This window comes from Phocoena sinus, chromosome 7 (assembly GCF_008692025.1).
Source record: "Phocoena sinus isolate mPhoSin1 chromosome 7, mPhoSin1.pri, whole genome shotgun sequence".
Taxonomy (NCBI): Eukaryota; Metazoa; Chordata; class Mammalia; order Artiodactyla; family Phocoenidae; genus Phocoena; species Phocoena sinus.
This window is the reverse complement of record NC_045769.1, coordinates 100,336,245-100,361,782: the sequence shown is the minus strand read 5'-3', so window position 1 is coordinate 100,361,782 and position 25,538 is coordinate 100,336,245. Positions and strand designations below refer to the sequence as shown.

Below are 25,538 nucleotides of genomic sequence, written 5' to 3'. Positions count from 1 at the left end.
GTTAAATAACAACTACAAACTATATTTTTGGGAATCTATACATTTCAAAGCCAACGTTTTTACCAGGATGGTATATGTCACAAAGTACCATATTGGAACACCTGATATTGCAATTTGTATAATTAGCCACCATAATTAGTTGACTAAATGACTCTGTGAAAGAGAGCTTTTGTTAATCAAATGTTGTACATGAGGAAATAAATTCAACATGTTTAAGGGGCTTGTAAATAACAAAACTGGGGCAGGAATTGAAGTTATAAATTTATAGCCTTTAACAACAGGTATATGAGTTGATCTGGGGACTAGCTCAATCCTATCATAGAAATGACCATTTTTTTCACCGCCATATATGGTGATCAGTTTTTGAGCAAGCTAGTTGGGTGGGTTGTAGTAGCATGACAAACTTTTTTGTTCCTGGAAGGCAGTTTGGGAGTTTAAAATGTGAGCAGCCTTTCTCTGCCTTCTGTGTTATCACCTACCAAAGAGTAGTAAAACTTCTGAGTACTGAAACAAACCCCAGAGAACAATTAAACCTGCTGATAAGTTATATAGTAGTTTTCAACTATTTAGCATAAAGGACACAATTTAAAGAGTAGTGCAAGAGCAAACTGGAGAGGGGTCCTTTAGACAGAGAGAAACTGGGAATGTATAAACTACAGAGAAAGACGAGAGAAAGTGGAAGTGTCTTATTTAGAGGCTTAGCTCATTTTCTTTTGATCTAATCCTCTTTGTCAAATCCTCCCTTCCCACTGTCATTATAGTTGGGCTGTCTCCTATATATGGAAACTTCCAGACTCCACTCCCTCATCTCCACCCACAATAAAAGTCAAATGTGTTCCGCATTTATTAAATTGACAAACATAACAAGTCTCTAAACAGCACTGGAGACCAAAGATTTCCTTGGCATTCTCAATATATATATTTTACATTTCAGCTTCCCCCAAATATCTTGCATGGTATTTAAACCACAAAATGACTGTGCCATTTGCGAAATGTCTGGTTATTCATTTTTTTATTCCAACCAATGCTAATGTGTTCTAAGATACCACATGTGACTACCCTATTAAGGCATTTGAATGTGAAATTATCATCCACAAAACCATCATAAGAGAGTAATAAAGACAGATTACCTGGGGTTAAGAGGATGACTGACATAGTGATAAGTGAGCATACAACTAAAATCACCAGCAGGGCAATAGCAATTCCCTTCCAGTTTCTCTGTGGAGGGCTGTTACTTCCCAGTTCCTACCGAGATAGAAAAAAAAAAGAAGTTTCATAATTATACATGCTCCAAGAGAAATGTACTCATAAAGGAATGATTCAGTGCATGGAAGAATCACATTGAAAGCTGATTAGAATCCTCTTCCTCTTTGGTAGCTCATTTAATTATTCAAAGGTGCATATATTATAAATGGCTATCTTTTGGGGGGCAATCTTATTTCTCCAACAGATCAAGCAGCAAAGGTTGATGCCTGTTGTCTAAAATGTGGATGGCATTAAAATACATTGAATATAAACACTAGGATGATAGCCAAAATACTCTGCAAAATAATTATGTAAATAAAGTGTGCCCATTTACATTTTTTCTTGCTACAATGGAACCTACAATAAAGATTTAAATATTAATATTCCTGAAGCACTATAGACTACTTTTCTAACTGGTAAGGGGAAAAGAGATTAGTGATGGGAAAATTATTCAAAATGCCCCCTCACTGCAGGGCAGTGCACATTTGTCAACTCAAAAGGTCCTTTTTTTAAACAGTTCCCCTACCATTCATAAATATCAACAGGATGTAGTAACTAAATTAAATGAGCGCTTCTATATCAATGGTTTACGACATCCTCTCCCTGGGCAGCATGCATGAGATTGGCAAGGAGGTATGACTGATGGGGTAGGATAAACTTGAGCATTTCTTACAACACATATAGTAAAGCTTTTCATTTTTCAGATGATCTGTGTTCTATTCTACTGACTCGAAATATATGAGTATCATTCAGCAAAGTAAAGCACAGACCACACTAGTTTGAAATAAATGCCAGATTTTCTTTGTAATAAAGTTTATAAAACACTAAGCTTCTTGTTTCTTTCTTCCTGTCCCAATCCCCAGCCTCTTTTCCTCCAGTCCTAATACAGCCTTCTTTATTCAGAAATAGTCAAATGATTTGGGGACAAATAAAAAACAAAACGTAAAGGTTTCCAGTTCACTGTATTTGCACAAATCACCCAAGAAGCCACAGTCTTCCTTTAAACAAAGATAAGTAAAATACCAAACATTTGATAAGCTATAAATGGCTTATTGTGACTCACAGTTTAAAGCACTGAAGCCAGTTTTCATATAGGGATAGTGGCATTCAGTTCTGCAATAAACTCTTTGGACTTAAAGAACTAGGTCCTAAATAAATGCAAGAAGAAACCATGCATAGGAGGTATTTTGTTACTGTTTGTTTTCCCCCTTCTCAGATCAGTAGCTTTAGGTTTTTCACTCTGATGAACCAAATCCAGCAGAAATCAATTCCAATCTTTTTTCTAAAATGGCTCACTCCATACCTCATGTTCACGCTTATTAATGCTTATCATCCAATACCTCTATTCGTTCTGAATTTTGGTTAGAATTTCCATTCATAAACTTAGTCCACATAAATCTTAACAGTAGATTAGCAAATCATCAGCGTTTCAGTAAAAACATCAAGAAAAGCAATAGTTGTCTTAAGACCATAAACCCTTTTCTGGAATGCAACGTGACTGCAGGTTCCCTGGGCAATTTCTTTGTCAGAATCTGTGTGGTGTGATGACCAGTTATTCTCCATATTAAGGCTCTGTTTAAGACTGCTCAGAAGCCAGAATGATAGATTAGAGAGGCAATGCTATACGTAGATGCCTATGCTGGGCAAAAAGCTTTGAAACACTCAAGAACTAAGAGATAATGAAAGAAGGGCAACAAACAATAGGAAGTGAGTATCTGGACCAAGAATCATAAACACTTTCATATTTATTAACTCAAAGGGAGGTAAGAAAAAGGAAAAAGAATAATTGTAAGCAATTATAACTGACTTCTCAGTCCAGTAAAGGAATCAAGGGGAAATGATCATTTTAAATCTACTGACTCTGATCTTGATTCACTGTCATTGGAACGCAAGGCAAATTATTAGACAAATGTGTTCAGTGTGTTTTTCAGTTTTTGAATATATAACTATGCAATGCCTACCAAGCATTGTCTAACAGCAATAATAGATACCTTATTATATGTCTCATATTGTACTGAGTACTTTATATTCACAATCTCACAAAATCCTCATGAGAATTAGGTGAGATTACTATTATTTTGACAAATCTGCAGATGAGAAACATGGGATTTACAGAGATAAATAACAAACCACTTACTGCTAATAAGTGGGATATCTCAAGGTCCAATCCATAAAAGTCTAGCTTCAGAAACCACACTCACACGCTATAATATGCTATCCTAAAAGGAGGTATTTCTTGAATCAATCAATAAGCCAATGAATCAAGGAATGATTTGAACCCCTACATAATAACAGTTGTACTTTAATACCTTTTATCTCAGAAAATTCACAATTTTATAAAAGCTCTTCTGAAGTCTGTAATGCTTTCAAATAAACTCACGTTTTCCCAGGAATGGCAGACTAGAAAAAATATACCATTTTAAAAAATGGTAAAACATGTTTGAGTACAAAATACTTTTCTGTTCATAAAGTGATGCACATAAGAATGTCTGGCTCCTCTAAAAATGACCCATCAATACCAAAAGCATCTACAAGTCCCTGTTTTAGGAACTGCAGACTTAATGAACTCTTACTATAATTCCCTCCTTTCCATCCATCTTAAATTCCATTACCATTATAATATTTCTAAAGCACGGTTTCACTTACATCACTTTATTCACAAAGTCCTTTAATGTCTCTACATTATCTAAAGAATTAAGTGCAAATGTGTGAGTCTAGAATAACAATGGTCTATAGCCAAGCTCCAGTCTTTTCATCCAACTTGATCTTTTTTTTTTTTTGAGAAAGAACCCTATACTGCTCTGATTACCATTTCCAACATATGCCTCAGATGCTTCAAACTTCACCCAACCATTCCACTCCCAGTTTTTTTCTCCAATTCCTTTCATATGCATCCAAGTACAGACATTGTCAATCATTCAACATCCTGCTCAAATGTCTCTTCTCTTGAAAATTTCCCCCAATTATGCAAGCCAGATATAATTTTCCTTCTGAAAAAAAAAAATGCCTAAAATGCATTGTACCAATAGGTTTGAGACCAACTCTGCTACTTAACAGCTATGAGAATGCAAACAACATGCCTCTACAATTTCCTAAGCCTCAGGCTTCTTTTTTAGCTGAACAACTGGAATAATAAGAATAATTATTTTTAAATGTAACAAGGGTTAAAACAAATTATTCAAACAAAGCTCTCCCTTAAATGTACAATAAGACAGTTCACACTAAGTGAACTGCTTGGAATGTGCTTCCTCAGTACACTTGCACATGTCACTCTTTCTCTCTCATCATTTCAGGTCTCAATCTCAAATGTTCCTTCCTTTGAGAGGCCTTGCCTGGCCACCCTCTACAAAATAACATTCTATATCCACTTCTATTTCTTCAATTAGCTTTATTTTTCTTCATATCATTATCATTTTTGAGTATATTATGTCCTAGTAAATCATATATCTATAATAATATAAATTAAGTTGTTTAAATGTTCATTTTATCAGTCTCAGCTCTCGAGAATAGAAGCTTTGTGATGTCAGTAACCTAGATCATCTTGTTCTCTGCTACATCCCTAGCATTTTGAACAGTGTTTGGCACATACTAGGTATGCTATAGATAATAAACGAATGAATGAATGAATGAATGAATGATAGCAGTTCTGATGATAATGATGATGATGGTGGTGATGGTAATGCTTTAAAGCCATGTATAAACAGCCATCATTATCCTGTCAAAGTTATCTCCCTTAAGGTAAGGAGCACATCTTAGATAACTTATATTCCTTAGACCATTGAACAAATTCTAGTCCTCTTAATAGGTGCTTAGAAAATAGTTGCCCCAGTTAATTAAGTGGTATAAATGGTACCTGAAATGGTATAGAGCTACAGTGTCATTAGTTAAATACACATCAATAGTAATTTTTAAAAAGGAACTACTTGCTATAGATAAATTTGATTGCAATTATTTTTAGCTTCATTTATCTGATGCTTGGATCCCAAAATACAGTTGCCATTCTTCAGTTTATCTTCTCCAACGACAACCTCAGTAATTTCTATTGTTGCTGGAAGTGGTTCTGATTGGCTCTGCTTTTCAATGACTTCCTCCTAGCCAACACCTGAAAACATACACGCCAGGCCCACAGGACAGGTTTGTGCTGGGCAGCAGCCTGACCTTGCAATGTCATCATCTGAATGCTTTGGAGGCAGTACAGAGTCAACGTTGGGATAGTAAATTCCCTGGAGAGGTTTGAAGGTATAAGAACAAATGTTTAAGAATCCATATATACAGTTGTTTTTAAAGTCAGTCCTCCAGTGGATAGATGCATAGGTTAAAACACTTGTGTCCAAATGCAGCTGATGTTCAGTGTTGTGACTGTCTAGAGATGTTTTGGTGCTGCAGGCCAAACTAAACTCAGTCTGTAACCTAGTTATTTATGTTGTGTTTACTGCCAATCAAATTACTCATCACCCTTTAGAGAACAGTTTAGTTTATAAGACGGATGTTCTCGACATACATAGTTTATCTAAATCCAAACGCATTTTTAATTTGTTCAAATACAAAGGAAAAAAATTCTAGAAATCATAAGCAGAAAACATCCAAGATTTATATATCATTTCCTGGGGCAAAATAAGGAAAAAAGCCGAACCAACAAATTCAATTTTCTTAAAAATAGGAAAAAGAATATAAATGTATATAATAAATATAAATATATATTCCACTTGTAGTTCCCCTTAAAAAACTCCATGTTCATCTGCCATATGCATCATGAAAAGAAATATGATCCCTCCATATTAAAATTGTATCAAAAGTAGTAACATTTACAGGGAGATACAAGGAGGAAAAATCATCAAGATATTGAAATTATGTCTGTAGATTGGATGAGGGTGTGTTTTAATAAAAATTGATCATTTCATCACATGGTGTTCACATTCAGAACTGTGAATAGTCTCAACTGTAATAGGTCAAAAATAGTCCAAAGCATTTACACTTAATAATTGGGAAAATATCTTAAGGGACTTAAGGTACTTTTAAATGTTGTATATTGTTTCATGATATTAGAAAAGCATAGCATTACGTTAAGACTTTTAAAGCCATCTGTAAAATAATGATTAAAAAATTAATTAAAAAAAATCCTTTTACATCATTCTTAGAAACGTTTAGCCAGCTCTGACTTGAAAGACCTTGAGATATGGGTATTCAGCAGTTGGCCAATTCTCTTTAAATCATTCTGTTTAACAAAATGCACTGGAGTCTTTTAGAATATAGAACATTACACTACATGCAACTGGGAATACAAGTCAAAATAGAACTGTCCCCAGTGAGTATAAACACTAATGAAGATTTTGCTTACCACCAGTATAGTACGAAGTTATATAAATAAAGGTAACCCAGCAAATCACAGAATTTTTCTACGGGAAATGAGGGGAGAAGTTATTAACTTCCTTGTACTGATATAATTTTTTTTCTTTAAGCATTCATACAGCATTTCCTAAGAAATAAGGTACTAGATGTGGTGGGATTATAGAATTACATATACAAAATCTGGAAAGACAAAAAGGAATCAGAGGATTTTTTTTCTTTTTTAAAGAAAAAGTGTGTATAAAAATACACACTTAGGTATTGGAAAATGGAACAGAGTGTGCATTTTTCTTTCTAGCAAAAATAATAATTGACAATATTTACAACCTGGAATAGACCAGTAAACATAAAAGAAATTGAGACAATTTTTATATAGCTCCACAAAATTACAAGGTCACAGATTTGCCTCTAAAACAAAAATAATTCCTGTGCCATTTGAAACATTTTAGAGTATATTGAAAGAAGGAAAATTCCAAAATTTTAATGTTTACCTTGTCTTGATTGTCTGAAATAGAAAGCACATAAAAAAAAAAATTAAGCTCAATTTAAATAAATAGATGCAAAAGTACTAAATAAAATGTTAATGAATTCAATGCAGGAGCTCAATATAAATAATAATTAAATATTGTGAGATATTTCTACCACTAGGAGATATAGTTATAGTTCCTTACAACATTTACCAATATCAGTAAAGAAAATATAATCATAGAGATTGTTTTTCATATTTAATTTTCAGTTTAATACTTGTAATACCTACTGCTTCTTAAAATTGCCCATTATACTGTGGACATTCACAAGTTCCTGATTTATCATGTTTCTCCAATTAGAAGACTCTATGCTAAATAAAGTGCATAGTTTGGTAAATAATCATATTTCATACAGAAAGTTATACATTTTTTCAAAATTACATCTATTATAGTTTTGTGTTATCAGTGTACATGAGGCAGTGCTGAATAAGTGCTACTCATAGTATGAACTATAGACAGCAGCATCAACATCACCTGGGCGCTTATTAGAAACACAAGACAAGAGTCTTTTATTGAGATTTGCTCTATTCTTTTTTTTTTAAAAAATTCTGATTTGGTTTTATCTGTTCAACATTAATTTGTTTATAAAAGAACTAGCAATTGTCTCAGCTGTAATTTGTCATTTATAATTCTCTGATAATTATATTTGTTTGTGACACACTCTTAGATGGATCACCATTAAATCAGAAACAAAACAAAGATGACGGCTATCATCAATATATTTTTCAGTAATAGTTTCACATTTCTATTATCATGATTTAGAGGTTTGGCTAATCATCTATGATTCTGAACCTGTTTAGGCTTCAAAACCACAACTAAAACTGTAAAAGAAACAATTAAAAAAGCAAACAAACAGATCTGATATCAACAAGATGGCAGATGAGGATGTTCCAGGTCCTCATTCCCTCATGGAAACATCAAGAAAACAACTATAGAGTGATTAAAATAGCAATACGGGAGCTCCAAAAACCAGTGAAGGATATACAGCAACCAAGCAAATGCCCAATCAAGAAAAAGTCACACTTAAAAAGGCAGGAGATTTCATGGCATGTTTGAATACCCTCCCTGGCACAGTTTAGCATGCTCAGAAGGAAGTGACTCAATTCCCAGTTCCTTCCTTCAGATGGAAAAAATGAGTGGAACTTGCTTGCATGTTCTGGCCTATCTGTGGGCTACCTGAGGAACGGGTTTCTGTCTTGCCTGACAGAAACAGCAGCATAGTTTAGATCTCAGGTTAGAAGGCATGGAAAACAGTGGAGTCTTCCATGGTGCATGAAAACTGCTGAACTGTAAACAAGCAGAATTTGAGGACAGAGATTACCTGCTTAGAAACACAGTGGAACACTTAAGACCTTAAGAAATAGCAGGGTGATACTCTTAAAGAAATCAGGACATTTTAAAACAGCCATGTATACAGGGAAACTGGGGGTAAGGGAGGGGGGAACACGTACACACAGGCCAAGGGAAGACAAATGCAAAAATCCTGAGAATATCTTGAGGCTTCCTGCTGGACTGATTAGAGAACATCTTTCTGTGAACAGAGCCAGTCTCCAAAAACTGGAAGAAGTGGTTATTTTTTCAAATGCCCTATTTTCAACAAAAGATCACAAGTTTACAAAGAAACAGGGAAACATGGTCCAGTCAGAGAACAAAATATACCTCTAGAAACTAACTGTAAAGTAACAAAGGTTCTGGACTACTAGAGACTTTAAAACAGCTATCAGAAATACACTCTAAAAGCAAAAGGAAAATATGGACAAAGAATTAAAGAAAACCAGGAAAATGATATATGAACAAAAGATGATCGACCAAAATACAGAAATTATTGAAAAAAAACACACACAGAATTTCTGGAGTGGGAAAATACAATAACTGAATTTAAAAACCTAACAGCAGGGGGGACCTTGAAGATGGCGGAAGAGTAAGACGCGGAGATCGCCTTCCTCCCCACGGATACACCAGAAATACATCAACACGTGGAACAACTCCTACAGAACTCCTACTGAAGGCTGGCAGAAGACCTCAGACCTCCCAAAAGGCAAGAAACTCCCCACGTAACTGGGTAGGGCAAAGAAAAAACAGAGACAAAAGAATAAGGACGGCACCTGCACCAGTGGGCGGGAGCTGTGAAGGAGGAAAAGTTTCCACACACTAGGAAGCCCCTCCGCGGGCGGAGGCTGCGGGAGGCAGAGGGGGGAGTTTCGGGACCACGGAGTAGTGCACAGCGACGGGTGCGGAGGGCAAAGCGGGGAGATTCCTGCACAGACGATCGGTGCTGACCGGCACTCACCAGCCCGAGTGGCTTGTCTGCTCACCCGCCGGGGCGGGCGGGGCTGCGAGCTGAGGCTCGGGTTTTGGTTTTGGACGGAGCTCAGGGAGAGGACTGGGGTTGGCGGCTTGAACATAGCCTGAAGGGGTTAGTGCACCACGACTAGCCGGGAGGGAGTTCGGGGAAAAGCCTGCACCGGCCGAAGAGGCAAGAGACTTTTTCTTCCCTCTTTGTTTCCTGGTGCGCGAGGAGAGGGGTTTTAAGAGCGCTGCTTAAAGGAACTCCAGAGACGGGCGCGAGCCGCGGCTAAAAGCGCGAACCCCAGAGACGGGCGCGAGCCGCGGCTGAGGGCGCGAGCCCCCGAGACGGGCGCGAGCCGCGGCTGAAAGTGCAAACCCCAGAGACGGGCGCGAGCCGCGGCTAAAACCGCGGACCCCAGAGACGGGCGGGAGACGCTAAGGCTGCTGCTGCCGCCACCGAGGGGCCTGTGTGCGAGCACAGGTCACTCTCCACACCCCTCTTCCGCGGAGCCTGTGCAGCCCGCCACTGCCAGGTTCCCGGGATCCAGGGACAACTTCCCCGGGAGTACGCACGGCGGGTCTCAGGCTGGTGCAACATCACGCCGGCCTCTGCCGCAACGTCACGCTGCCTCTGCAGCCGCAGGCCCGCCCCGCACGTAGTGCCCCTCCTACCCCCATTCCCCAACCCCCGGCCTGAGTGAGCCGGAGGCCCCGAATCAGCGGCTCCTTTAACCCCGTCCTGTCTGAGCGAAAAAACAGACGCCCTCCAGCGACCTACACGCAGAGGCAGGGCCAAATCCAAAGCTGAGCTCCTGTGAGCTGTGAGAACAAAGAAGAGAAAGGGAAATCTCTCCAGCAGCCACAGAAGCAGCGGATTAAAGCTCCACAATCAACTTGATATACCCTGCATCTGTGGAATACCTGAATAGACAAGGAATGATCCCAAATTGAAGAGGTGGAATTTAGGAGCGAGATCTATGATTTTTTTTCCCTTTTCCTCTTTTTGTGAATGTGTACGTGTATGCTTCTGTGTGAGATCCTGTCTGTATACTCTTGCTTCCACCATTTGTCCTAGGGCTCTATCCGTCCATGACTTTTTTTTTAAAAATTCTTTTTCTTAATAATTAAGTTTAAATGTAATAACTTTATTATACTTTACCTTCGTTCTTTCTTTCTTTCCTTCCTTCCTTCCCTCCTTTAGACAACGAATCACCCCAAATTGAGGAGGTGGTCTCAGGGAGCAGGATTTATGATTTTTCCCCCTTTACCTCTTTTTGTGAAGGTGTATGTGTATGCTTCTGTGTAAGATTTTCTCTGTATAGCTTTGCTTCCAACATTTGTCCTAAGGTTCTATCCGTCCCTTTTTTTTTTTTTTCTTTCTAAATATTTTTTAATTCAATAACTATATTATACTTTATTTTATTTTTACTGTACCATCTTTCTTTCTGTCTTTTTTCCTTCTTTCCCTCCTTCCTTCCTTCCTCCCTCCCTCCCTCCCTCCCTCCTTTCTTTCCTTCTTTGCTTCTTTCTTCCTTCCTTCCTTTCCTCCTTTCCTTCTTTCTTTACTCATACTTCTACTAATTCTCCCTACTTTTTCTCCCTTTTATTCTGAGCTGTGTGGATGAAAGGCTCTTGGTGCTCCAGCCAGGAGTCAGGGCTCTGCCTCTGAGGTAGGAGAGCCAACTTCAAGACACTGGTCAACAAGAGACCTCCCAGCTCCACATAATATTAAACTGTGGAAATATCCCAGAGACCTCCATCTTAACACCAGCACCCAGCTTCACTCAACGACCAGCAAGCCACAGTGCTGGACAACCTATGCCAAACAACTAGCAAAACAGGAACACAACCCCACCCATTAGCAGAGAGGCTGCCTAAAATCATAATAAGGCCACAGACACCCCAAAACACACCACCAGACGTGAACCTGCCCACTAGAGAGACAAGATCCAGCCTCATCCAGCACAACACAGGCACTAGTCCCCTCCACCAGGAAGCCTACACAACCCACTGGAACAACCTTAGCCACTGGAGACAGACATCAAAAACAACGGGAACTACGAACCTGCAGCCTGCAAAAAGGAGACCCCAAACACAGTAAGATAAGCAAAATGAGAAGACAGAAAAACACACAGTAGATGAAGGAGCAAGATAAAAACCCACCAGACCTAACAAATGAAGAGGAAATAGGCAATCTACCTGAAAAAGAATTCAGAATAATGATAGTAAGGATGATCCGAAATCATGGACGTAGAATGGACAAAATGCAAGAAACAGTTAACAAGGACCTACAAGAACTAAAGATGAAACAAGCAACGATGAACAATGCAATAAATGAAATTAAAATCACTCTAGATAGGATCAATAGCAGAATAACTGAGGCAGAAGAACGGATAAGTGACCTGGAAGATAAAGTAGTGGAAATAACTACTGCAGAGCAGAATAAAGAAAAAGAATGAAAAGAACTGAGGACAGTCTCAGAGACCTCTGGGACAACATGAAACGCACCAACATTCGAATTATAGGGGTTCCAGAAGAAGAAGAAAGAAAGAAAGGGACTGAGAAAATATTTGAAGAGATTATAGTTGAAAACTTCCCTAATATGGGAAAGGAAATAGTTAATCAAGTCCAGGAAGCACAGAGGGTCCCATACAGGATAAATACAAGGAGAAACACGCCAAGACACATATTAATCAAACTGTCAAAAATTAAATACAAAGAAAGCATATTAAAAGCAGCAAGGGAAAAAACAACAAATAACACACAAGGGAATCCCCATAAGGTTAACAGCTGATCTCTCAGCAGAAACCCTACAAGCCAGAAGGGAGTGGCAGGACATACTGAAAGTGCTGAAGGAGAATAGCCTGCAACCAAGACTACTCTACCCAGCAAGGATCTCATTCACATTTGATGGAGAAATTAAAACCTTTACAGACAAGCAAAAGCTGAGAGAGTTCAGCACCACCAAACCAGCTTTACAACAAATGCTAAAGGAACTTCTCTAGACACGAAACACAAGAGAAGGAAATGACCTATAGTAGCGAACCCAAAACAATATATAAAATGGAAATAGGAACATACATATCGATAATTACCTTAAATGTAAATGGACTAAATGCTCCCACCAAAAGACACAGATTGGCTGAATGGATACAAAAACAAGACCCTTATATATGCTGTCTACAAGAGACCCACTTCAGAACTAGAGACACATACAGACTGAAAGTAAGGGGATGGAAAAAGATATTCCATGCAAATGGAAACCAAAAGAAAGCTGGAGTAGCAATTCTCATATCAGACAAAATAGACTTTAAAATAAGGACTATTAAAAGGGACAAAGAAGGACACTACATAATGATCAAGGGATCGATCCAAGAAGAAGATATAACAATTGTAAATATTTATGCACCCAACATAGGAGCACCTCAATACATAAGGCAATACTAACAACCATAAAAGGGGAGATCGACAGTAACACATTCATAGTAGGGGACTTTAACACCCCACTTTCACCCATGGACAGATCATCCAAAATGAAAATAAATAAGGAAACACAAGCTTTAAATGATACATTAAACAAGATGGACTTAATTGATATTTATAGGACACTCCATCCAAAAACAACAGAATACACATTTTTCTCAAGTGCTCATGGAACATTCTCCAGGATAGATCATATCTTGGGTCACAAATCAAGCCTTGGTAAATTTAAGAAAACTGAAATTGTATCAAGTATCTTTTCCGACCACAACGCCATGAGACTAGATATCAATTACAGGAAAAGATCTTTAAAAAATACAAACACATGGAAGCTAAACAATACACTACTTAATAATGAAGTGATCACTGAAGAAATCAAAGAGGAAATAAAAAAATACCTAGAAACAAATGACAATGGAGACACAACGACCCAAAACCTATGGGATGCAGCAAAAGCAGTTCTAAGGGGAAGTTTATAGCAATACAAGCCCACCTTAAGAAGCAGGAAACATCTCGAATAAACAACCTAACCTTGCACCTCAAGCAATTAGAGAAAGAAGAACAAAAAAACCCCAAAGCTAGCAGAAGGAAAGAAATCATAAAAATCAGATCAGAAATAAATGAAAAGAAATGAAGGAAACAATAGCAAAGATCAATAAAACTAAAAGCTGGTTCTTTGAGAAGATAAACAAAATAGATAAACCACTAGCCAGACTCATCAAGAAAAAAAGGGAGAAGACTCAAATCAATAGAATTAGAAATGAAAAAGGAGAAGTAACAACTGACACTGCAGAAATAAAAAAAATCATGAGAGATTACTACAAGCAACTCTATGCCAATAAAATGGACAATCTGGAAGAAATGGACAAATTCTTAGAAATGCACAACCTGCCAAGACTGAATCAGGAAGAAATAGAAAATATGAACAGACCAATCACAAGCACTGAAATTGAAACTGTGATTAAAACCCTTCCAACAAACAAAAGCCCAGGACCAGATGGCTTCACAGGTGAATTCTATCAAACGTTTAGAGAAGAGCTAACACCTATCCTTCTCAAACTCTTCCAAAATATAGCAGAGGGAGGAACACTCCCAAATTCCTTCTACGAAGCCACCATCACCTTGATACCAAAACCAGACAAGGATGTCACAAAGAAAGAAAACTACAGGCCAATATCACTGATGAACATAGATGCAAAAATCCTCAACAAAATACTAGCAAACAGAATCCAACAGCACATTAAAAGGATCATACACCATGATCAAGTGGGGTTTATTCCAGGAATGCAAGGATTCTTCAATATACGCAAATCTATCAATGTGATAAACCATATTAACAAATTGAAGGAGAAAAACCATATGATCATCTCAATAGATGCAGAGAAAGCTTTCGACAAAATTCAACACCCATTTATGATAAAAACCCTCCAGAAAGTAGGCATAGAGGGAACTTTCCTAAACATGATAAAAGCCATATATGACAAGCCCACAGCAAACATCATCCTCAATGGTGAAAAACTGAAACCATTTCCACTAAGATCAGGAACAAGACAAGGTTGCCCACTCTCACCACTCTTATTCAACATAGTTTTGGAAGTTTTAGCCACAGCAATCAGAGAAGAAAAGGAAATAAAAGGAATCCAAATCGGAAAAGAAGAAGTAAAGCTGTCACTGTTTGCAGATGACATGATACTATACATAGAGAATCCTAAAGATGCTACCAGAAAACTACTAGAGCTAATCAATGAATTTGGTAAAGTAGCAGGATACAAAATTAATGCACAGAAATCTCTGGAATTCCTATATACTAATGATGAAAAATCTGAAAGTGAAATCAAGAAAACACTCCCATTTACCATTGCAACAAAAAGAATAAAATATCTAGGAATAAACCTACCTAAGGATACGAAAGACCTGTATGCAGAAAATTATAAGACACTGATGAAAGAAATTAAAGATGATACAAATAGATGGAGAGATATACCATGTTCTTGGATGGGAAGAATCAACATTGTGCAAATGACTCTACTACCCAAAGCAATCTACAGATTCAATGCAATCCCTATCAAACTACCACTGGCATTTTTCACAGAACTAGAACAAAAAATTTCGCAATTTGTATGGAAACACAAAAGACCCCGAATAGCCAAAGCAATCTTGAGAACGAAAAAAGGAGCTGGAGGAATAAGGCTCCCTGACTTCAGACTATATTACAAAGCAACAGTAATCAAGACAGTATGGTACTGGCACAAAAACAGAAAGATAGATCAGTGGTACAGGATAGAAAGCCCAGAGATAAACCCACGCACATATGGACACCTTATCTTTGATAAAGGAGGCAGGAATGTACAGTGGAGAAAGGACAGCCTCTTCAATAAATGGTGCTGGGAAAACTGGACAGGTACATGTAAAAGTATGAGATTAGATCACTCCCTAACACCATACACAAAAATAAACTCAAAATGGATTAAAGACCTAAATGTAAGGCCAGAAACTATCAAACTCTTAGAAGAAAACATAGGAAGAACACTCTATGACATAAATCACAGCAAGATCCTTTCTGACCCACCTCCTAGAGTAATGGAAATAAAAACAAAAATAAACAAATGGGACCTAATGAAACTTCAAAGCTTTTGTACAGCAAAGGAAACCATAACCAAGACCAAAAGACAACCCTCAGAATGGGAGAAAACATTTGCAAATGAAGCAACTGACAAAGGATTAATCTCCAAAATTTACAAGCAGCTCATGCAGCTCAATAACAAAAAAACAAACAACCCCATCCAAAAATGGGCAGAAGACCTAAATAGACATTTGTCCAAAGAAGATATACAGAATGCCAACAAACACATGAAAGAATGCTCAACATCATTAATCATTAGAGAAATGCAAATCAAAACTACAATGAGATATCATCTCACACCAGTCAGAATGGCCATCATCAAAAAATCTAGAAACAATAAATGCTGGAGAGGGTGTGGAGAAAAGGGGACACTCTTGCACTGCTGGTGGGAATGTGAATTGGTTCAGCCACTGTGGAGAACAGTATGGAGGTTCCTTAAAAAACTACAGATAGAATTACCATATGACCCAGCAATCCCACTACTTGGCATATACCCTGAGAAAACCAAAATTCAAAAAGAGTCATGTACCAAAATGTTCATTGCAGCTCTATTTACAATAGCCAGGACATGGAAACAACCTAAGCGCCCATCATCGGATGAATGGATAAAGAAGATGTGGCACATATACACAATGGAATATTACTCAGCCTTAAAAAGAAATGAAATTGAGCTATTTGTAATGAGATGGATAGACCTAGAGTCTGTCATACAGAGTGAAGTAAGTCAGAAAGAAAAAGACAAATACCGTATGCTAACACATATATATGGAATTTAAGGGAAAAAAATGTCATGAAGAACCTAGGGGTAAGATAGGAATAAAGACGCAGACCTACTGGAGAACGGACTTGAGGGTATGGGGAGGGGGAGTGGTGAGTTTTGACAGGGCGAGAGAGAGTCATGGACATATACACACTAACAAACGTAGTAAGGTAGATAGCTGGGGGGAAGCAGCTGCAAGGCACAGGGATATTAGCTCGGTGCTTTGTGACAGCCTGGAAGGGTGGGATGGGGAGAGTGGGAGGGAGGGAGACGCAAGAGGGAAGACATATGGGAACATATGTATATGTATAGCTGATTCACTTTGTTATAAAGCAGAAACTAACACACCATTGTAAAGCAATTATACCCCAATAAAGATGTTTAAAAAAAAAAAAAAAACCTAACAGCAGACTCAAACAGTAGAAAAAAGAATCAGTGAACTTGAAGACAGGTCCTTTGAAATTATCAAGTTTGAGGAGCAAAAGGGAAAAAAAGAATAAAGTAAACGGAACCTATGGGACTTATCGGGTAGCACCAAATAGACCAATGTACATATCGTGAGAATCTCAGAAGGAGAAGAAAAAGAGAGAGAAAGGGTACGAGAGTTTATTTGAAGAAATAATGATGGAAACTTCAAATCTGACGAAAGATATGGTTATATGAAAGCACTAAAAGCTCAGTGAACTCCAAGGAAGATGAACTCCAAGTAAGATAAAGCCAAAGAGATCCATACTGAGACATATTTTAATAAATATATTAAAAGTCAAAGACAAAAAAGAGAATCTTGAAACAAAAGTGACTCATCAACTACAAGTATCTGCAATACGATTAGCAATGGATTTCTCAGCAGAAACTTTGCAGGCCAGAAGCAGTGGGACAATATATTTAAGGTACTGAGAGAAAAAACTGTCAACCAAAAAACTCTATGTTCAGCAAAAATGTTCTTTGAAAACGAGGGAGAAGTTAAGACATCCCCAGTGAAATAAAAGATAAAACACCTCATTGCCCCTACACTTGACCTACAAGAAATGCTAAAGAGAGTCCTTCAAGTTGAAATGAAAAGATTGCTAGACATAACCTGAAGTCACAATAAAATGCAAAGTATTCCATAAGGATAAATATGAGGACAAATACAAAAATTAGCATTACTTTAATTTTGGCTCCTAACGCCACATTTTACTATTCTACAGAATTTAAGAAACAAAAATATAAAAATTAATCATAAGTCTGTGTTAATGGGTATACAATACAAAGATGTAATTTATAACATCATTTACATAAAGTAGGAAGGATGGAGCTAAAAAAAGAGTCCAGTTTTTGTATCCATCTCTTTGTGGGGAGTTACTGTTTAATGAGTATGGAGTTTCAGTTTGAGAAGATGAAAAAGGTTCTGGAGATGGATGGTGATGATAGTTGCACAGCAGTATGACTGTACTTAATACCACTGAGAGTACACTCAAAAATTATTAAAATGGTAACTTTTATTTTATGCATATTTTGTCACAATTTTAAAAATGTAAATAATAGCAACATTCATCATAGGAACAGATACATTAAGTGACTTTAGAAAGTTTTAGTGTCCAAAGGAAGAAAACCACAAAAGTTTACCAGAGGATTTCTAAGACCACTTGAAGGAAATAGGGAATCACTGCATTCCTGTTAAGCATGATTCAATATGGAAAAAATGGTCATTTTCTAGATTAATCTAAAAATTTTAAGTAAGTCCAATAAAAATCCTAACAGAACTCTTTTTCCTTGAACTGACAAAATTATCTTGAAATTCATCTGGAAAAATAATCATATGTAGATGGAATAACTTTGAAAAAAGAAAAATAATGATGGATGCCAGATACTAAAATTTAATATAAACCTGTGCTAATGAAAATTGTGGAATATTAATAAGAAAGGAAACATTAATAAACAAAACTATATTTCAAAAGAATTCCATGCACCCACATATCGACAAATTGTTTATATTTTGAACCCAATTTCTCATTATACCTTCCTTCTGTAAGAATGCCAACAGGGGTTTCACACAACACTCCAACGAGGTGATTTCATGGTCTCTGTGGTGCCAAATCAGAGAGCCAATTTTTCCATTATTTTACAGGAATTCTCAGCAGCATTCTAATCCATTAACCAATATATCCTCCCAGGAAAGTCTTCCCTGTGACACCACACTCTCCTGTTTTTTATCCTGCATTGCTAGCCACTTCTCCATTTTCTTTACTGGTTTCTTCTTAGGCTTACCTCTAAACTATGGAGTTTCCCCAGGCAAGGCTCGGGCCCACCCTTTTTCTCAACGTGAACACTATTTCTAGGGATAGCATTTAATCTCATTTTATATCACTCAAAACATTTTAATCAGTTTTATATGTTAAATGTTTAAAATGGAGGGGCCGGGAGGATGGCGGAAGAGTAAGACGCGGATATCACATTCCTCGCCACAGGTACATCAGAAATACATCTGCACGTGGAACAACTCCTACAGAACACCTACTGAACGCTGGCAGAAGACCTCAGACCTCCCAAAAGGCAAGAAACTCCCCACGTTCCTGGGTAGGGCAAAAGAAAAAAGGAAAAACAGAGACCAAAGAAGAGGGACAGGACCTGCACCAGTGGGAGGGAGCTGTGAAGGAGTTAAAGTTTCCACACACTAGGAGGCCCTTCGCGGGCGGAGACTGCAAGTGGCGGAAGGGGGAGCTTCGGAGGCACGGAGGACAGCGCAGCAACAGGGATGCGGAGAGAAAAACGGACAGATTCCCACACAGAGCATCGGTGCACCAGCACTCACCAGTCTGAGGCTTCTCTGCTCACCCGCCGGGACGGGCGGGGCTGGGAGCTGAGGCTCGGGTTTCGGTCAAAGCACAGGGAGAGGACTGGGGTTGGCGGCGTGAACACAGCCTGCAGGGGTTAGTGCGCCACAGCTAGCCGGGAGGGAGTCCAGGAAAAAGTCTGGAGCTGCCGAAGAGGCAAGAGAATTTTTCTTCCCTCTTTGTTTCCTGGTGCGCGAGGAGAGGGGATTCAGAGCGCTGCTTAAAGGAGCTCCAGAGACGGGCGCAAGCCGTGGCTATCAGCTCGGACCCCAGAGACGGGCATGAGACGCTAAGGCTGCTGCCGCCGCCACCAAGAAGCCTGTGTGCGAGCACAGGTCACTCTCCACACCTCCCTTCTGGGGAGCCTGTACAGCCCGCCACTGCCAGGGTCCCGGAATCCAGGGACAACTTCCCCGGGAAAACGCACCGCACGCCTCAGACCGGTGCAACGTCACGCGTACCTCTGCCACCGCAGGCCCGCCCCGCACTCCATGCCCCGCCCCCCCCCGCCCCCCACCCCCGGCCTGAGTGAGCCACAGCCCCCGAATCAGCGGCATCTTTAACTCCGTCCTGTCTGAGCGAAGAACAGACGCCCGCAGGCGACCCACACGCAGAGGCGGGGCCAAATCCAAAGCTGAACCCCGGGAGCTGTGAGAACAAAGAAGAGAAAGAGAAATTTCTCCCAGGAGCCTCAGGGGCAGCGGATTAAATCTCCACAATCAACTTGATGCACCCGGCATGTGTGGAATACCTGAACAGACAACGAATCATCCCAAATTGAGGAGGTGGACTTTGGGAGCAAGATAGATTTTTTCCCCTTTTCCTCTTTTTGTGAGTGTGTATGTGTATGCTTCTGTGTGAGATTTTGTCTGTATAGCTTTGCTTTCACCATTTGTCCTAGGGCTCTATCCGTTTATTTCTTTTTTTTTTTTTTTTTTACTTTTTAAAAAGTTTTTCTCTTAATAATAATTTTTTATTTTAATAGCTTTATTTTATCTTTATTTTATTTTATTTTACCCTCTTTCTTTCTTTCTACTTTTTATTCTGAGCCATGTGGATGAAAGGCTCTTGGTGCTCCAGCCAGGAATCAGTGCTGTGCCTCTGAGGTGGGAGAGCCAACTTCAGGACACTGGTCCACAAGAGACCTCCCAGCTCCACGTAATATCAAACAGCGAAAATCTCCCAGAGATCTCCATCTCAACACCAAGACCCACCTTCACTGAACGACCAGCAAGCTACAGTGCTCGACACCCTATGCCAAACAACTAGCAGGACAGGAACACAACCCCACCCATTAGCAGAGAGGGTGCCTAAAATCATAATAAGGCCACAGACACCCCAAAACACACCACCAGACGTGGACCTGCCCACCAGAAAGACAAGATGCAGCCTCATCCACCAGAACACAGGCACTAGTCCCCTCCACCAGGAAGCCTACACAACCCACTGAACCAACTTTAGCCACTGGGGACAGACACCAAAAATAACAGGAACTATGAAAATGCAGCCTGCAAAAAGGAGACCCCAAACACAGTAAGATAAGCAAAATGAGAAGACAGAAAAACACACAGCAGATGAAGAAGCAAGGTAAAAAACCACCAAACCTAACAAATGAAGAGGATATAGGCAGTGTAGCTGAAAAAAGAATTCAGAATAATGATAGTAAAGATGATCCAAAATCTGGGAAACAGAATAGAGAAAAAGCAAGAAACATTTAACAAGGACCTAGAAGAACTAAAGAGGATATAAGCAATGATGAACAACACAATAAATGAAATTAAAAATACTCTGGAAAGGATCAATAGCAGAATAACTGAGGCAGAAGAAGGGATAAGTGACCTGGAAGATAAAATAGTGGAAATAACTACTGCAGAGCAGAATAAAGAAAAAAGAAGGAAAAGAACTGAGGACAGTCTCAGAGACCTCTGGGACAACATTAAACACATCAACATTTGAATTATAGGGGTCCCAGAAGAAGAAGAGAAAAAGGGACTGAGAAAATTTTTGAAGAGATTATAGTTGAAAATTTCCCTAATATGGGAAAGGAAATAGTTAATCAAGTCCAGGAAGAACAGAGAGTCCCATACAAGATAAATCCAAGGAGAAAGATGCCAAGACACATATTAATCAAGCTATCAAAAATTAAATACAAAGAAAACATATTAAAAGCAAACAATCCTTAACAAAGTACTAGCAAACAGAATCCAACAGCACATTAAAATGATCATATACCATGATCAAGTGGGGTTTACCCCAGGAATGCAAGCATTCCTCAATATATGCTAATCAATCAACGTGATACACAATATTAACAAATTGAAGGAGAAAAACCATATGATCATCTCAATAGATGCAGAGAAAGCTTCTGACAAAATTCAACACCCGTTTATGATAAAAACCCTGCAGAAAGTAGGCATAGAGGAAACTTTCCTCAACATAATAAAGGCCATACATGACAAATCCACAGCCAACATCATCCTCAATGGTGAAAAACTGAAACCATTTCCACTAAGATCAGGAACAAGACAAGGTTGCCCACCCTCACCGCTATTATTCAACATAGTTTTGGAATTTTTAGCCACAGCAATCAGAGAAGAAAAAGAAATAAAAGGAATCCAAATCAGAAAAGAAGAAGTAAAGCTGTCACTGTTTGCAGATGACATATTATACATAGAGAATCCCAAAGATGCTACCAGAAAACTACTAGAGCTAATCAATGAATTTGGCAAAGTAGCAGGATACAAAATTAATGCACAGAAATCTCTGGCATTCCTATACACTAATGATTAAAAATCTGAAAGTGAAATCAAGAAAACACTCCCATTTACCATTGCAATAAAATGAATGAAATATCTAGGAATAAACCTACCTAAGGAGACAAAAGACCTGTATGCAGAACTATAAGACACTGATGAAAGAAATTAAAGATGATACAAATAGATGGAGAGATATACCATGTTCCTGGACTGGAAGAATCAACATTGTGAAAATGACTCTACTACCCAAAGCAATCTACAGATTCAATGCAATCCCTATCAAACTACCACTGGCATTTTTCACAGAACTAGAACAAAAAAGTTCACAATTTATATGGAAACACAAAAGACCCCGAATAGCCAAAGCAATCTTGAGAACGAAAAACAGAGCTGTAGTAATCAGGTTCCCTGACTTCAGACTATATTACAAAGCTACAGTAATCAAGACAGTATGGTACTGGCACAAAAACAGAAAGATAGATCAATGGAACAGGATAGAAAGCCCAGAGATAAACCCACGCACATATGGTCACCTTATCTTTGATAAAGGAGGCAAGAATATACAGTGGAGAAAAGACAGCCTCTTCAATAAATCGTGCTGGGAAAACTGGACAGCTACATATTAAAGTATGAGATTAGAACACTCCCTAACACCATACACAAAAATAAACTCAAAATGGATTAAAGACCTAAATATAAGGCCAGAAACTATCAAACTCTTAGAGGCAAACATAGGAAGAACACTCTATGACATAAATCACAGCAAGATCCTTTTTGACCCACCTCCTAGAGAAATGGAAATAAAAACAAAAATAAACAAATGGGATCTAATGAGACTTAAAAGCTTTTGCACAGCAAAGGAAACCATAAACAAGACCAAAAGACCACCCTCAGAATGGGCGAAAATATTTGCAAATGAAGCAACTGACAAAGGATTAATCTCCAAAATTTACAAGCAGCTCATGCAGCTTAATAACAAAAAACCAAACAACCCAATCCAAATATGGGCAGAAGACCTAAATAGACATTTCTCCAGAGAAGATATACAGGCTACCAACAAACACATGAAAGAATGCTCAACATCATTAATCATTAGAGAAATGCAAATCAAAACTACAATGAGATATCATCTCACACTGGTCAGGATGGCCATCATCAAAAAATCTAGAAATAATAAATGCTGGAGAGGGTGTGGAGAAAAGGGAACCCTCTTGCACTGTTGGTGGGAATGTAAATTGATACAGCCACTATGGAGAACAGTATGGAGGTTCTTTAAAAAACTACAAACAGAACTACCATAAGACAAAGCAATCCCACTACTGGGCATATACCCTGAGAAAACCATAATTCAAAAAGTCATGTACCACAATGTTCATTGCAGGTCTATTTACAATAGCCAGGAGATGGAAGCAACCTATGTGTTCATCATTGGATAAATGGATAAAGAAGATGTGTCACATATATACAATGGAATATTACTCAGCCATAAAAAGAAACGAAATTGAGTTATTTGTTGTGAGATGGATGGACCTAGAGTCTGTCATACAGAGTGAAGTAAGTCAGAGAGAGAAAAACAAATACCGTATGCTAACACATATATATGGAATCTAAGAAAAAAAAAAAAAAGGTCATGAAGAACCTAGGGGCAAGACGGGAATAAAGACACAAACCTACTAGAGAATGGACTTGAGGATATGGGGAGGGGGAAGGGTAAGCTGTGACAAAGTGAGGAAGTGGCATGGACATATATACACTACCAAACGTAAAATAGACAGCTAGTGGGAAGCTGCCGCGTAGCACAGGGAGATCAGCTCGGTGCTCTGTGACCACCTAGAGGGGTGGGATAGGGAGGGTTGGAGGGAGGGAGACGCAACAGTGAAGAGATATGGGAACAGATGTATATGTATAACTTATTCACTTTGTTATAAAGCAGAAACTATCACACCATTGTAAAGCAATTATACTCCAATAAAGATGTTAAAAAAATGTTTAAAATGAATTCATGGACAAGGTATTAAAAAATAAAAACAAACTGATCTCTAAGTAAGCAGATAGCTTAAGGTATCACTATATCCTTTGAGCTGCCTACCCTCTCCCTCTATATGTGTAACACCTTTATTTTAATGTATAATCACTTGTTACTTGTAGTACTTATTGCTTCTCAGATGCATGCCATTCACAGTTTCCCATATTTTTTTCTCTTCTTGGATGACAATTCCATCTTAAGTAGAGTACGTATTTTGACCAAAGGTTTTACGTTTCTCGAAATTGGGTTTCTTATTAGGTGGTTTCCGTCCACCTAGTTAGATAGTTCCTTAGCTCTCAGTGCAGTCCATGAACCAGCAGAGTCTAAAGCTGACTTTTAGATGCTGTTGAATGTCTTCTGAAAGCATGCTTGAAATAAAAATTATTTAGCCTCATTCCAGACCTTCTGAATCTCTATGGCCAGGCCCGGCCCAACAATGTCTCTTAACAAGCTGTCCAGATGATTCTGCTAAAGTTTCACAAACATTCCCGAGGTTAGTGCTACTCAAAGAATGGTCAGTGTCACCTCTGAGACAGTATAAATGCAAATAATTCAGCACCATCACAGACCTACTGAGTTTCTGGGTCCTGAACAGTCTTTGTTTTAACAAGCTTCCACATGATTCCTATGCACAATAAGAGTTGAGAATCTCAATTGTGGAGATTAATTCCTACAGTTCTGGAACTGTTAAAATGATGCACTTCAGCTTCAGTGAAATTTGGTGAACACATTATGGCTTAGCAGCTTTGGAGTCAGTACATCTGGATTTTAAATTCCAATTACGTACTTACTAGGTCTATTACATATACAATTGAAATAATATTTAAAAATTATGGATCCAACTGATAGTGCCTGAGACACAGTGGTCACTTTTATTATCTTCCTCTGTATTTGTTATTTACCAAATCAAGTTTTAATCTCAATTGAATTCCACCTCAATTGCATGTGAGACCATTTCACACTCATCTTTGCATCCCCAACACCTAGTACAGCACATAGTACGTGTTCACAAAATATCTGGACTGACACACTATGCTCAGCTTTATACTTTAAGAGTAGAGAATAGGGTCTTTAATCTTGAGGGATGCATCTCTGCCATTTGAGGAAAAGGAGATGAACTAGCTCTCTGCCTTTGAAATCTAAAGAGAAAAGACATCCCAGGAGAGTAGTTTTCGACTCATCTCAGGAGCTGTATGTTTGTTGTTTAAAGAGCACTAAAAGAATCTCAGTGATCTACAAACTGGATCAACAGGCCTAAATCTCTGGGGTTCATTAGCCAGCACGAGTTGCTAACAAACCAGACCATCATCTTTGAGCTTGATTTCAGATGAGAAGGCTGAAAACATTATCTTCCGCTAAGTCTTCCCAAAGTTCTAATATTTTAGCAAACTAACCTCTTGCCTATGAGGACGTCAAGGAATCTAGTCATTTCTCATTGTATCTGCGATGCCCAGCACAGTTTTCGATACATGGTGCATCGATCCACATTCACCGATGATATGAACGTAACAGACTAAGAAACTATTTTGGGGGCTTTGTATAATACTTTATATTTACCTTGCAGTTACTTTCAGAATTTCAACTTTTAATTTTCAGTACTATTATATCAATAGATATAAAACTACTTTCATATGAAAATGTGATATAAAACTATCTTGACAACAGATTAT

General features: G+C 38.4%; 1 protein-coding gene across 9 annotated transcripts in view; it reads right to left on the bottom strand.

The window, feature by feature from the left end:
- The window catches only part of DPP10 (dipeptidyl peptidase like 10), a 1,311,492-nt gene that overhangs the window by 511,989 nt on the left and 773,965 nt on the right, over positions 1-25,538 (bottom strand). For 7 of the 9 annotated variants that reach the window (XM_032638357.1, XM_032638358.1, XM_032638362.1 and 4 more), the window contains one exon: positions 1,131-1,245. The exons of 1 other annotated variant lie outside the window; for it this stretch is intronic. In XM_032638357.1, the coding sequence (XP_032494248.1) occupies positions 1,131-1,245 (115 nt within the window). Of the gene's footprint in view, positions 1-1,130; positions 1,246-25,538 lie in introns of those variants that run through there. One more of the 9 variants, XM_032638360.1, reaches the window with a different exon arrangement.